Source organism: Cicer arietinum, chromosome 2 (genome assembly GCF_000331145.2).
Source record: "Cicer arietinum cultivar CDC Frontier isolate Library 1 chromosome 2, Cicar.CDCFrontier_v2.0, whole genome shotgun sequence".
Taxonomy (NCBI): domain Eukaryota; kingdom Viridiplantae; phylum Streptophyta; class Magnoliopsida; order Fabales; family Fabaceae; genus Cicer; species Cicer arietinum.
Window position 1 is genome coordinate 40805232 of NC_021161.2, and position 14975 is coordinate 40820206.

Here is a 14975-nt window from a genome sequence, read left to right on the forward strand (position 1 = left end):
TTTGACTCCAATTGCTTCATGGCCTTTTGGAAGAGTTGATAATTCCCAAGTGTTGTTCTTCACAATTGATTGGATCTCCTCATCCATGGCTTGTTTCCACCTTTTATCTTTCATTGTTTCTCCATAATTTAATGGCTCACTATCCGCCTAGAGGCAATACAACTCTTCAAGGTCAAGATTAATTTCAATATACCTTTCGTAAATGTCTTCTATATCTTTCATCTTACTTGGTCTTTCGCTTGAACTTTCATCTAGAGAAGTAGGTGAAGGAGGAGGTGAAAAAGGTGGAGTTGCATCTTTAACTAGTGTTGTGGCCTCTTGATCTTCTTTGAAATATGGAAGAAAATTTGTTTGTTCTTGACCCTTCCAGTTCCATGTAGCATCTTCATCAAATTCAACATCACGACTCACCACTATCTTATTATTGCATGGATTGTAGTACTTGTAACCTTTAGAATGCGGATCATAGCCAACAAAGACATGTTTGATGCTTCGATCATCAAGTTTGGATATTTCTTGTTATGGCGCATGTGCATATGCTATGCTCCCAAAGACATGCAAGTGATCAACACTACATGTCCTTCCATTCTATGCTTCTAGAGGAGTTTGGTCTTTGACATTTGAAGTCGGAGATCGATTTGCTAAATAGACCCCACAAGAAGCTGCTTCAGCCCAAAACTCATTTAGCATCCTTTTGGATTTTAGCATGCATCTTTCCATGTTCAAAATAGTAATATTCTTTCTCTCAACTAATTCGTTATGTTGCAGAGATCTTGGAACTATCAACGGACGACAAATTCCATGAGTTGCACATAATTTATTAAAATGTTTATAAGTGAATTCACCTCCTCAATCATATCTAAAAGCTTTTGATTTCACGACCACTCTCCTTCTCTACAAGAGCTTTGAAGTTCTTGAAAGCAACAAAAGCTTCTGATTTTTGCTTTAAGAAATAAATCCAAGTTTTTCTACTAAAATCATCAATAAAGATAATGAAATATTTACTCTTACCAAATGAGGGTTGATTGGTCCACACAAGTCGGTATGCACAAGTTGCAGTGACTTAGTTGCTCTTGATGTGGCTTCTTTAGGGAAAATAATTTTAGTTTGTTTTCCAAGAAGACAACCTTCACACAATTGATTTGGATGATTAATTGAGGGCGTCCTTTTCCCCATATTTTTTCTCCCATAATTTTAAGTGCACCAAAGTTCAAGTGGCCATACCTCATATGTCAACGCCATGCTTCATCTTGGACACTCATCTTCAAATATTTTGCTTCAATAGTTCTTAGGTTCAAGATAAACATTCTATTTTTCGACATAAGAACTTTAGCAATTAAACTGTAATTTTGATCTGTAAGCCAAAAATGTTTGATGCTTAATAGAAAACTCACAATTTGTTTGATGCTTAATGTCAAGTACAATGAGACATTTATAGGTACAAATAGAAAACTATAGACACATTTCTAGGAGTTTCTTAACTAATACCCACTTCTAGATATTTCCCATATTTTCTAGATTCTTACATAGAAGTTCTACATGGTTCTAGACTTATCTAATTTCAAATTAGTATTAACAGACACACGGATCAGGTCTATAAGTGTATTTGATGATGCTCAAGTTGGTGGTGGCATCACCCCACCATAAACATTGCCTTTCCCCTGTCCAAATAGATTAACCATTGATGCAAATGATCCTTGAAAAGTTAGAATTAGACAACATAATTATAAAAAAAAAAAAAAAAAAACATTAGATAACATAATTAAAACAATTTCAAACTTGTTGTTCAAGTTGAATTAGCATACTTGAGATTGTTGTTCAGGTTGGGGTTGAGATTGTGGCAAATCAATCTCAGACTGATCATTTGTTGACTAAGTTGATTTGCATCTTTTGAATTTTATGGGAAACCCTTTATCACATTCTTGGATGCTACACCTTGAGCAAGTTATTTCTGGATATGATCTTCTTAACTTACTAGTAGTTATTGAAGTCTCGTTGACATCCTTCATTCATCGCCTTTTTGGCCTCCCTCGAAAGTTCCTTGTTGGTGGTGGTACAAGTTTTTCATACTCAGTAGGCTACTAAAATTCTTGTCTTTAGGTTGGTTGAATGAAATAGTTATAAGATGCTTCGTAGACACTAAGAGTCAATCATCCATGATAGTAATCTTCAACCTTGTGATTCTTGTATACAATGGTTGCAATAACATGTGCATATGGTCTGCCTAACATAATAACTCAATAGTAATTAACACAACAATAAACATATATAATGAAGTTTGAAATTAAACTTAACAACTTCAAAATAAGCAATTACCTATCAACTGCCACATCCTACTTGTACAAGTCCGAGTATTTAAATTGACATCCATCTCTTGCATTTAGCTAATTCAACATTTAGCTAATTTCTAGCCAATGTGGGACTTAACCACTCACACTTGAATTCAACAATCTCTCCCTTAAGTATGAGTCTCTCACATCCTACACTTGCATTGTCGTTATTACCAATGGAACTCGCCTATTAACTGCACTGTCATGAAGACTTTCGATACAATATATCCAACACTAGGATCCACTTCTGCTCCCCTACCAAGCTGAACCATGGCTTTGATACTACTTATTGGGGAGTTTGTTGGAACGTGACATCATAAATAGGCAAATATTAAGGCAATGAGTATATGTGTCATCTCTATGATATATTTAATATTTCCTTTATCCATAGTCGATGTGACACTCACATTGAATTCCATCAAGTTCAACTCAAATGATAATTGTAGAGATATTTAATGTGTTTATGTGCATGTTCGGTATTCAAATAATACTCTTTTTTCTTCATGTTTAGTATGTGTGAGTGACATTGCCATACTCTTTTAACACAAACAAATTATTAAAATACCTTAATTGATTTTTTTTCTCTTTCTTTAATTGATTATAACCTTTTTTGTTGTTGAAAGAATTAGTTATTAATTAGACTTATATAAACATTCGACTAGAAGAAGATAGACTTTAATAGATAAATACTATCACTATAAATAATTTTACATTGACTACTGACATAAGTATTTGATAAAATAATTATTTTGTAAGAAAAGTTATAATTATATAATAAGATGATAAATTAATAGTTTCTAATTTATTAACCGTCAATAATGTATCTCACATATAGACTGTAGAAACATTAGAGAGGAGAAAAAGGTGGAACATGGTAGAAACATTAGCGACATCGCCACGCTATACATACATATAAGAATGAGAAAACAAGCTGGCATATTATTATTTAACAACTTCTACATTTTTTTTAATAAGAAACAACTTCTACTTGTAAAATTAATAGAAGTCCCATATTATTCTCCTTATCTCAATTATATTTTAGTTAATCCCTCAAAAACTCAGTTATTCACGTGGATTCCCTCTCCTATCTCCCATACCAATAATAGACAGTTTTTTCTGCATCCCTTTTTCTAAGGCCCCAACTCGTCCGTATATTAATTACTAATATAATTAATAATTCGATTGGACCATACCACCTACTTGTTGGAATTTCAGTCCTCTAGATATACGGTAGATCGATGTACATCTGTTATAGTGAACAAACATCATAAGTACATTCATTGCTGATTGTTTTGTTTTCTTTAAATCAATTGGTTCAACTTTAGGACAACATACGTACGAATACCGGATTGATTGTACTTCTTTTAAGATAAAAATTCTACTATATATTTTTTATTGGTAGGCAAAGTGATAAATATTATTAATAAACTTATACACATAAAGTAGAAATGTTAAATTCAAATACGAGATAACACATAAAAATATTTAGTTTACCAATATTGAAATATTGATATGATCATTTAAGCTAAACTTTAAAAATATGTATATACAATTCGGTTAAAAGAAAAGTCACATACTTATATGTAGTTCCGCTTGGCGTCAATTTATTTTTAATTAAAGAGTTTATATTTTTAAGTTAAATTTTAATAGAGTTAAATGGATATGCACCAACAATATAAATAATTTTACACGATCAATTAATATAAATTATTAATTATATTAATATAAATTATTAATTATATGATTAATAATTGATAGAAATTACAATAATGTGATTATTCATATTAACTGACAGTATAAAATTAATTTATCTACAATAGTCTTTTTCTCATATTAATATACTTGATTGTAATAGAACTAATTAATTTTAAACTTGTTGGCTTATTCATAAATTTCAAAAGAAAAATATTATAAATGTAACCAAGATATTTTGAAGTACAAGGGTAAGAAAGCGGCATTTTGAACTTATATAGTTAACCTTGTACAAATTTGTAATGTTATTTATAACTTCAAATCAACGTTATTCAATTTTGAAACAAGGAAATGCTATCCTAAAATTTCCATACGAAAAATGTGAGATTTAATTTGATTCTTTTATGACAGTTTTAATTTAATTTTCTTTTTACAAAAATAGTACTAAACTACAAAATCAAACGTACGATGCTAGTTCCATTTACATCATTATTTATGATAAACTTTAAATTAGGAGAAACAAAATCGAGAGAAATCATATAAAAAACTAAAGATAAACGTCTTCGATTAGCACACAAGTAAACACAATGATTCGCCTCATATAAGACACCACAATCAGAAGTTCGTCAAGGAAAATTAATAACTTATTGCATAAAAGTATTAGGAGAAATCTAGATATGATTACGTTGACAACAACCAAGGAATCCATCTCAAATATCATCCTTAGAGCAAGCAATATGCTAATTCGAAGAGCCCAAAATTTAGCCCAATACCATCGAGTATGACCCTAGTATGTCGTAGAAGTCCTTTAAGAGTCTTCCATTTTTAATCGGAACCAAATCACCTCAAGTTGAGATACAAGTTGATTTCCTATTAGAACAATCAATATTAATTTTAAGTTTTGATTGCATTTTTGAACCCTTATTTTTATTAATTCACGAAATTAAGTTTCATATTTTAAAAGTTTACACTTTTGATCTTTTATTAAAGATTTTTTTAACTAAAATTCAGTATTTTGAGATATTTTTAATGATGTGACATACAATCTCGTGATGTAGAACCATCTAGATGTATCAATTATTTATATGTTATTTATTAAATTATAAAAATAAATAAGTTTTATAAGTTGAAATTGAAGTTTTTAGAGGGTCTTATTGCAATTCATAGATATTGATTATTCAACATCGTTATATCATATGTCACTTTATTTAAAATATGTCTCATCAGATTTTTTTAGCTAAACACTGTAATAAATAGATCAAAACTGTTCAATTTTAAATAAATAAATAAAAACCAATTTTACGAATTGATAAAAACAAAAAGACTAAGGGCTTGTTTGATTGTGTTTTATTTTTTTAGTTTTTGAAAACTATTTTATAAATAAATTTTAAAAAATTGTTTTTAAAAAAGAAAATTTTTAAAAAAATTTGTTTGACAACTCCAATTTTTAAAACAGTTTTTGATTATAGATTTAAAAAAATTAAAAAAAGAAAAGTAAAACACCATTTATCTGTTTTGTTTTTTTAGTTTTAAAAAGTATAATATTAAAAATAATTTTACAAAACTGTTTTTTAAAACAAGTAATCCAAACAAATTTTTTAGTTTTAAATTTCAAAATACTAAAATAGAGTTTTTAAGATGTGAATCAAACAAACTGCAATTAAGACTAATTTTAAATAAGTTCACATAAGAAGATTTCCAAGACAGAGATATTTCTGCGAAGATAAAAGAAATTATCATCGACCATCGACCATAATTCAATTAGAAGAATAAATGAAATTTGCATAGTTTATCACCACATCTAAGAGATTATGCCTAATGATAGTCTTGGTAGCGAAGACTAAATTATTTTTATCTCTCCAAAGCTCATATAAACCGCAAATAATATTTTCCAAGAGCAAAGAATGGAGCCTATGTCACGATTAGGAAGGTTCCATTGAAACCATTGATAGACCAATGCTAAAAAGTTTACTCCAAGCAAATATAGAAATAAAGTCATTCCATAACATTTTAACATCTTTGTAATTCCTTAGCACATGAAATCATATAAGCAAACTTTAAAGTGAAATTACATTTGATGTTAGATTTCAACAAGAAAATTACATTTGTGGAAATTTTGATCACCACTATCTCGTCACAAATATGTTGAGACAAAATCTTTTGATTATACGAAACTCATATATATTTTTAATATCCACTCTTACACACTATATGAGTACATGACTAATTCCACCCGTACCATACCATACAAAATCTAGCTATAATACTATATAAGATTTTATATTAAAATTAACTTTTTCTTAAATAATATAAACAATTTCAAGATAAAACACAGAATAAAATATGAATAAAAAGAAAAGTCCATAATTAATGCACTTAAAAACAGGAGTGAATGGAGTATGAGTAAAATTAATAAATAATGAGAAAGAGGGAGATCCCAAGGAGGGGGAGTAACATTGAGCCTTGCGCGGCATTTGGTTAGGACAAAGCAGATCAAGACGCTAAGTTCACGGGGTTCAGTTTCATTAGCTAAATCTAATCTATGAGTAAAACTTGTCTCAATCTCTAAAACATGCGCACAACTCATTCTTCGAGATTGGAAATACATATTCTATTTCTCCATAAACACAACCTACACTTTGACTTAATTAACCAATCATCGTTCAACTCACAACCTCTCATCCACAACATATATAGTATGTTTGAAAGGACCTAGATCTCCCTTTATGGTTGCCAAAATCAATTTTATGAGAAATATCTATATGGTTAATGGAGAAGAAGTGCAATTAGGAGAAGTAATAAAATCCCTTCTTTTTATGTAGGTGAAAATCCAAAATGTTTTTTTTAATAGTAATAATTAGTTTTACTTTTTTATTAGAGTGTTGCGGCTAATTAATTAATCCCCATTGTAACCAAAAATGATCATGCTCTAACGATTTTTTTTAAGGAACTTATTCTAGGTGCTTTTAATATAGACATTTTAAAAATAAATGAAAATTAAAGGAGGACTCTTGAGGTTAATGTTAATGTTAATATTAGTGGTTTAACCAGTTTTTTTAAGAATTGAATAGAATTCAATTAGGGTTGTTAGAGTTAGTTAGTTATCTTTGAGTTAGTATAGTTATCTTTAAAATCCCAAAAAGTAAAGTGATATTTAAATGCTATGAAACTCTCTTTCAAGATTCTTTAAATATACAACTCTAACTGAATTTATAAAACCCAATATATTACACGTGGCACACTAAAGTTAAGTGCACAACAACAATTTAATAAGTGATCAAGTCACAAAATAACCATGAAAATAAAGAGTTTAAAAACAATAGATTAATCACAATAAACATCTAGTAGAAATCACGATTGGTTTATTTGGAAGTCAAGGAATGCAATCATCTTCAAACATAAGGAAAGGAAATGATGATGTAAGTGGTGGAGAGCATAAAAACTCATGTTTGGAATTGGTGGTGTCTTCAGCCCTTGATTTGTTTGGGTTGATCAGCAAACGATTATGCAATAATTTTGAAGTTGACCGATTGAATAAAGATTTATCCGCTGACAATATGTTGAAGAGATCGGTATTACACCTAATAAGATTAAATATATTTTTAATTCTTTCAAATATACTAATTTTTTTAGACTTTAAAAAAAAAATTGAATTTTGATCTTTTTAAATTTTATGATACTAACTTTAGTTCATATTTTTTTACAAAAATTTATGTTGCATGATGTAAATGATTTTTTTTAATGGTATATTATTGATAAATTTTTAAAATATCATTGATTTAGTTATTTAATTTTGAATCTTTATTAATTTATCTATAACTTCAAATTAAAAATTAAATTATTAAATAAACCAATCACCCAAAGTCATCTCCATTCAGCACTGTCACAAATTCCCTACCAGTCCCATTCCATCCCTTCTAATCTCATAAATGAGAAACTTTTTCCTTTCTGCTTTTGGTAAGTCAAAATCCCTAACTTTGTCCTTTGTTTCAGTTGATGCATAAAAGGATCGCCCCCCTTTTGCTTTAAGGGTGTGTTTGGTTGCAAGGAGAAATTGAGTAGAGAGAAAGAAGTAAGAAAGAGTATGGTAAGAGAGAAACAGTAGAGAAATAAATTAGATTTGAAGTATTGTTTGATATAAGAGAAAGATGAAAGAAATAGAAAAGAGAGAAGTGTTGATTATTTTTGAAAATACGATAATACCCCTAAACTTTCCATGAAATTTAATTTATTTTTTGTTTGAATTTAATTATTTTTTTTATTAAACTATTTAATTTACTATCTTTGTAGTTTAATTAATTAGAATAATTTAAATTTTTATTGATTTAAATTTAAAATTGTTTGAGATAATTAATTAAACTTCTAATTTAATTATTAATTTGTTATTGTAAATCTATTAATTAATTATATAGTAATTATATGGTATTTAAGTCTGATAGTCGAATCTCTCTAAAAAAATCTGAAAATTAAATAATATTTAGAATTTAATAAATTAAATTAACATTTATTAATTGTGCTAAATTTTTTTTGATAGTTTAATAAATAATTAAATTAGATTAATAAAGGAACTGGAGTAGATAGTGTGATGCAAAAATGGAATAACACAAAATAGCTTACATTCATAAAGACAATGATCAATCACAAGGACAAATTGAAAAAAATAAAATAAAATAAGTACATTTATTCTTCTTGCTTTCTCCACAATGGACAGAAGAAAGTTAAAACTTGTAGGGCCCATAAATTTTGAGTCTCTCTTCTTTATTTCTCTAGAAATCAAGCAAGAGAAGTTTATCATTTCTCTTCAACTTATCTTTTCTTTAACTCTCTCTTTCTTATTTCTCTCAAACCAATCAAGCTCTAAGATTTACATTCACACATATATATAGATTGACTTTTCTAACTATTATTCTTTGTGTGACTTGTGCAACAGAGAGAATAACCCACCTTTACTATTCTCTTCTTATGTATATTTTCTTCTATTTTGGATTGTGTTCTTTTTTCTTGGTAAAGTTTGTGAAAGATACATCAATTTTTCCCTTAATTTTCTATGCATTAGCTTGTGTCGGTTGTTCTAGCTAGAGTATTTACTCATTCTCTTTAAACCCCTTGATTAAGATACTTTGAAAAAATTTAAGAGACGTGAAATGCGGCATCTTTCATCTTCAACGTTAAAATTTAATAAATAACAGACATTTTATGTTTAACAAACTTTTAAGAGACTAACAATAAAGATACTTTAATACATTTTTAAAAGAAAATTATGACAAAAGAAGTCTCTAGAACAATGTCATAATAGTATGTTAGAAAATAACATAACAATGTTGTACTAGTATGTTACAAATTAACATAAGGAAAAATTAGGTTAATATTCTTTTGTTTAATCATTAAGATTTATAAAGAAAGTTTTTTGAAAAATCTTTTACTAAATTCTCAAACTTATCTCGATTGCATTATGCAACAATTTTTGCAAAGTATAAATAAACCCAATGTTTATTCCCATTTAATGCTTTTCAAAATTCAAGTTTAAAAATGAACTAGTTATGTCTACCTTTTTTTAGTTCTAGATGCACTATAAATATAAGCATTGAAGATTGAACACATATTTCATCTATATCAAATCATTTGTCCGTTTATTTTTAGTCACATTCTAACCTTAAATGAATCTTGTAGATCACTTTCTACAAAAAAAAAAAATTATATTGTGAGTGTTACGAGATTGTCTAAGTAAATTATTATTGTCCAAATTTGAGTAAATAAATTATTGGTGTTCGATATCAATTTATTGAAACACTTGATAAATCTTAAGCGCTCACGTCCTTTGACATTGACACTTGTGTTGTGTTCAATACAAATCTATTGGACCACTCAGTCAATCCTAAACGCATGTAGTCAATCCTAAACGCATGTACCATTCTGTCTTGATGCTTATGGGTTGTGTTCAGTACCAAGATATTAGACCATTGAACCGACCTACCCATCAAGGTAGAGAGGACCTACACTTGCTCGGAAACATGGTAGAGATGCTATATTAGCCATCAAAAAGGATAGTTGACCTAACAAGTTCATAAGGATTTACCTTGGTCGATTTCATAAGTCAGGACTATGACATGTACACATCCCTATTATATACTATATTAATCATTAGCAAATATAAGAATATTCAATGGGACCGCACACACCCAAATTAGAGTTGGACCTAGGAAAAATGTAAGGAACTCCAACTTTAATAACAAGACCATCATATAAGCTAAAATGTAAGAAAATGACGAACTAACTTTTACACATTATCCCAAAATTATTAGGTTAGCGGTCACTATGATTTTTTCATTCTTAGAGATTTTGATGACCTAGATCTTGTGTTCTTTCAAATGTTATAAGTTAATGACTAAGCATATAAGTGACTTAGGGGTGAACCATAATAAATATGATTGACCTTATATATTCTCAAATGTAATTTCATTTTAACTTAGGGGTGAACCATAATAAATATGATTGACCTTATATATTCTCAAGTTTAATTTTATTTTAGCGAAATAACCATAAAGTAATAAGTGGTTAAAGTGTATTTTTAAAGTATTCATAAAAAATTCAAATGTTTCTCATTGCAATCATACTAGTATAAAATATAATGCATCTATATTCCTTCAAAAATATTGAGTTGTCTAATTAGTCAAATGATATATATTGTTTATAGGATATTGAGTTGTTTCATTATTCTTAATAATATATCAAGAACTTACATTTTTTAAGTACTTATAATTAATTTATTTGTACATATTTCTCTCTTCAAACACATGTTCATAAAATGGATGTTTTCAAAGATTGAGAGTTTGACATCAGATAAAGAGTTATCTGCATAGGATTATGACTGATAATGACATACATATTAGAACACTATATGTATAAAGATTCATATATAAAATACACATACCTTAAAAGAACATTCGAAATTTTAAATCTATTTCATTTAATTGCACGTTTTCATTAACAAATCTAAAGATTAATGTTTATCAATAAAGTACTAATTACAAAATTAATTATCATAAATAATGAAAGTGACCTATATACAGAACCTAAAATTATATATCAAATAAAATTTCCCTTTCTAATTCTAATAGTTCCTACAACTGTTCCATCATACAACTGCTATAACAAATCCATGTTCTTCCTAATATGTACAATAGTTAAACATTTTGCCGCACTTTTCTATCACGAGGCACTTCCACAATGGTCAAAGTTTCTTGCTTATTAATAACAGATTCTACATGCAAATCTTGATGAGTAGCCCCTGACCTCTTTTGTTGTTGAATCACCAAAACAGAACCATCAAAAGTTGAATCTGAAGCCACTAACATATCTCCAATAGGTCCAAGTTCCGGATATTCATTCCATTCTGTTAATCCACTAAACAATGAGGATTGATTTTCATGTCTTCTACCAACCAATATCAAATCAAAACAACCTTCAAGTGACCTTATAACATTAATCATTTCAACACAATCCCTTACTATTTCCTCTCTATAGTCATGTCTTTTAATTTGTATGCAATCAACTTTAAACTTATGAATCAAATCACCATCAGGGTCTCTATTGATGAAGTTCTTATTCTTCTTCCTCGGCTCCATTAATCGAATCAAAGTGATCCGAACACCCGGGTGGCCAGCCATGCGCATCGCATAGGCCAACGCTTCGCGGTCGTCAGAACCATCTATAAAAACAATTCCAACACTATAATATGAAGCAATGGTTAAAGGGTTGTTTTTACTCAATGCTCCACGTTCGATTAGAATTCCAACAGAACAAGGCGCGGTTCGAAGCAAATGACGGTTTAATGCTCTAATTGGAGGTGATGATTCTGTTACACCAGTTGGTCTCCATTGTATATGAAAAGGAACAATCAACAAACAAGCTCTTTTGTCAACAACTTGGGTACATATTTCATCGTGCATTGTTTCATAAGGTGAAATTGAAGTATAAAGTTTCACTAGCAAGTTTCCTGATTTTTGTTGCTCATATGATCTAAATGCATTTATGATATGTTGTGAATCATGAGAGTGTGATGTATGCATCTTGTTGTCTGGTTGATGATCTATGAAAAGTGGAGTTGATCTTCCTTTTAGTTCAATAAGATGTAGGACATAGAAACAAATAGGACTTTCCAATGTTGGGTTTGAAATTTCTAGAAGATTAATGATGGTTGGAGTGTTGTCTTGATAGTGTATGCATGTCATGATACATAGTTCAATATTTGTTGGTGTGTTTTCAATGGTTCTTTTTCTGTTTAAGGATAAGTACCTCTTTGATGGGTCATATAGGAATTTCACAACGGGTGTTGTGGCTCCTGTTACCCATAGTATAGCTATTAACACATTACCATATGCTTGATCATCAAGAATCTGCAATAAGTCATGTATCTTCACATTCAAATTCACTATTTTGGAAACAACAACAAAATTATGGTTTTAATTTGCAGTCTAGGTGGCAATTGTGATTGCAATATTGCAGATTTTAAAGTTGTTGCAAAGACATCGCAATTGTAACTTAGACTACATCAGTCGCATTTACCTTCATTTTCATTAATATAAAAGTTTGAAGCATAAATGTGACTACAATTTAAAATCATGTAGGAAATTAATTCAAATCACTGAAGTTGGGAAGTTAACTAAGACTTGGTTTGGGAGGGGAAGGAAAAGAGGAAATGGCATAAAGTTTAAAAATGATAAAATTCAGAAAACAAAAATTAAATGTTCTACAAAGTAAATTTTTGTTCTTTTTCTTAAGTTTGAATGAAAGTATTAAATTTTGTTATTTTCATAAACAATTTCATTTTTTTCTTATATTACCCTTAACTATTTAATATTTAAATCCATTTATTTTTCTCTATTCAATAAATAAACAATACCTAGGCAGAGATAATTTTAACAAAATAACATTTAATATTATCTTATACAAAACATTTAGTATTACCTTGAAATTTGAAAACGACCAATAAAAAGTAAATAATTTTTTTTAAAAAAAAACAACACTTAAAAAGAATAAAAAAGTAATATAAATGCCCAGATTCTCAAAAGTAATTACATTTATTTATACACCAAAACTAATATTGAGATTTTTTTTTTTTTGAGAAATCGAGAAGATTGGAACTCCAAATTGAGGATTTATGATACTTTCTAATTCTCACCTTTTCCATTTTATCCATTACTAAAGTTTTGAGAATATGAATATATAATAATGTGACCTTTGGTGAGACCAAATATGTTTATACACTTCAAAATACTTCAAAACTACAGAAGAGAAGAGAAGGGAAATAGAAAGAGACAAAATGGAGATGATCTGTCTTCAAATTGAGGGGTTTTCGCTTGAGTTGGAATCCTCTTAATTTTTCAAAAGAAATGGAGGTATAAACATTGACATATTGTAACAAATAATAATTTTATATAATCAATGTGTCAGAGTCATGTTGATATATGACATCAACACATTTTAGACACCAAAATATGCAAAGTGTGAATGCTACAATTCAATAATAGAAAATCATTGCAGTAAATTTTGTGATATGCAAAGTAACCAGTTGCATCTTAGAAATTTAGAAGAAATGATGTATTAATGAATTCCTTACCCGAAGGTGTAGAGCAGTTTGCAAGTAAAGCAATTGTGTGACACCATGAGAAGCCATAAGTAGTCCTAAAGATAGAGAATCAGTAACTGGCATCTTCCAATAAATTGAAGGCACCATAATTCCAATAATCTTCCCAACAAAACCAAACATAGCAATAACTTGCACCAAAGCAAAACTACGAGCCTCTATTAAAAACACTTTGAACCTAGCACCACTATAAAGATAATACAATGGCATAAAAACATCTGAAACCAATGTTTCCAATCTTTCAGCCAATGCTGACCCTAATGGAGGCCCATCAGGTACAGCCATACCAAAAATAACAGGCCCAATCATAAAATGCTCACCAATAATTTCACAAACTAATGCACAGCCCAACAACATTAAAAACACCGAAAGTATGTATGCTTCTTTAATTGGTTTCCCTTGAGGTGTATTTCTTACCATCCACAACATTATGGGCCTTAGAGCACAAACTATGAAAACAATCAAACCAATCATACAAATTGACATAAAATGGTAAGAGTTGTCTTTTCTATGTCTTGTTTGTTTCTCAGTGGTGGCAGCTGTGACCCAAAATAAAGATATTGATCCACCAATCATTGATGCTGAAACTGCTAATCGACCCATATCTGAATTTAATAATTTTAAATCAGCTAGATGAAGTGCGGTGACGTGGAATGAAGTTGTTGATAAAAAAAATGCAATGTAACCCATGGAATTGTAGAGGTTGTGTTCAGGGTGTAATGTTGTTCGTAGAACAAATGCAATTAACATGGAAAATATTAGTGGGACAATAAATGAACATATTCCAATTACCCATGCTTTTCTTCCTGTTCTTTTAACTATACTTATATCAATTTTAACTCCAACTAAAAACATGAAAATCATTATACCAAAAAATCCAATTGTTTCACTTATGTAGAAGGTTTTTAGTGGGAATAGCCATTTTGATAGGAATTCACTTTGTCCAATAACTGATGGTCCTAGTATCAACCCAGCCTGAATACAAATTTCAAAATAACAAAATAAATAGTTAGCATTTTTAAATTTACATCGGATACATTCCCAAACAAAATGATAAATTTAATTTTTTTTTGTTTAAATACAGTATAAAATTTATATCTATCTCCATGTTTTAGATAACAATATTCCTATCAATTTTTTTGAAATAAGGGTGAATACAAAAATATATAAAAATTGAACAAGATAAATTTTGTAATTAACCTAGGATACTTATTCTACTAAATGTGGCAACTTTATGGTAGTTTGTTACATATTTTTTCGTAAAATAAATATTTTTTGTAAATAAAATAATTGTTTTTGAAAGTATA

At 29.0% G+C, this 14975-nt stretch overlaps 1 protein-coding gene across 1 annotated transcript; it reads right to left on the bottom strand.

Annotated features, from left to right (window-relative positions):
• Positions 1 to 10960: 10960 nt before the first annotated feature.
• On the bottom strand, positions 10961 to 14609 carry LOC101504753 (cation/H(+) antiporter 15-like). Its single transcript, XM_004490623.4, has 2 exons — positions 13642 to 14609; positions 10961 to 12418 (listed from the first exon to the last, which is right to left on the bottom strand). Exons 1-2 carry the CDS (start codon positions 14530 to 14532, stop codon positions 11207 to 11209), a joined length of 2103 nt encoding a protein of 700 aa, XP_004490680.2. The 5' UTR covers positions 14533 to 14609; the 3' UTR covers positions 10961 to 11206.
• Positions 14610 to 14975: the final 366 nt, after the last annotated feature.

Bases quoted from the DNA above. Each gene is read 5' to 3' on its own strand.
- LOC101504753 (XM_004490623.4), bottom strand. From the start codon at position 14,532: ATGATTTTCATGTTTTTAGTTGGAGTTAAAATTGATATAAGTATAGTT. The intron at 12,419-13,641 runs GTAAGGAATTCA...GACTTATTGCAG, and splicing joins AAACTGCTCTACACCTTCGG to ATTCTTGATGATCAAGCATA.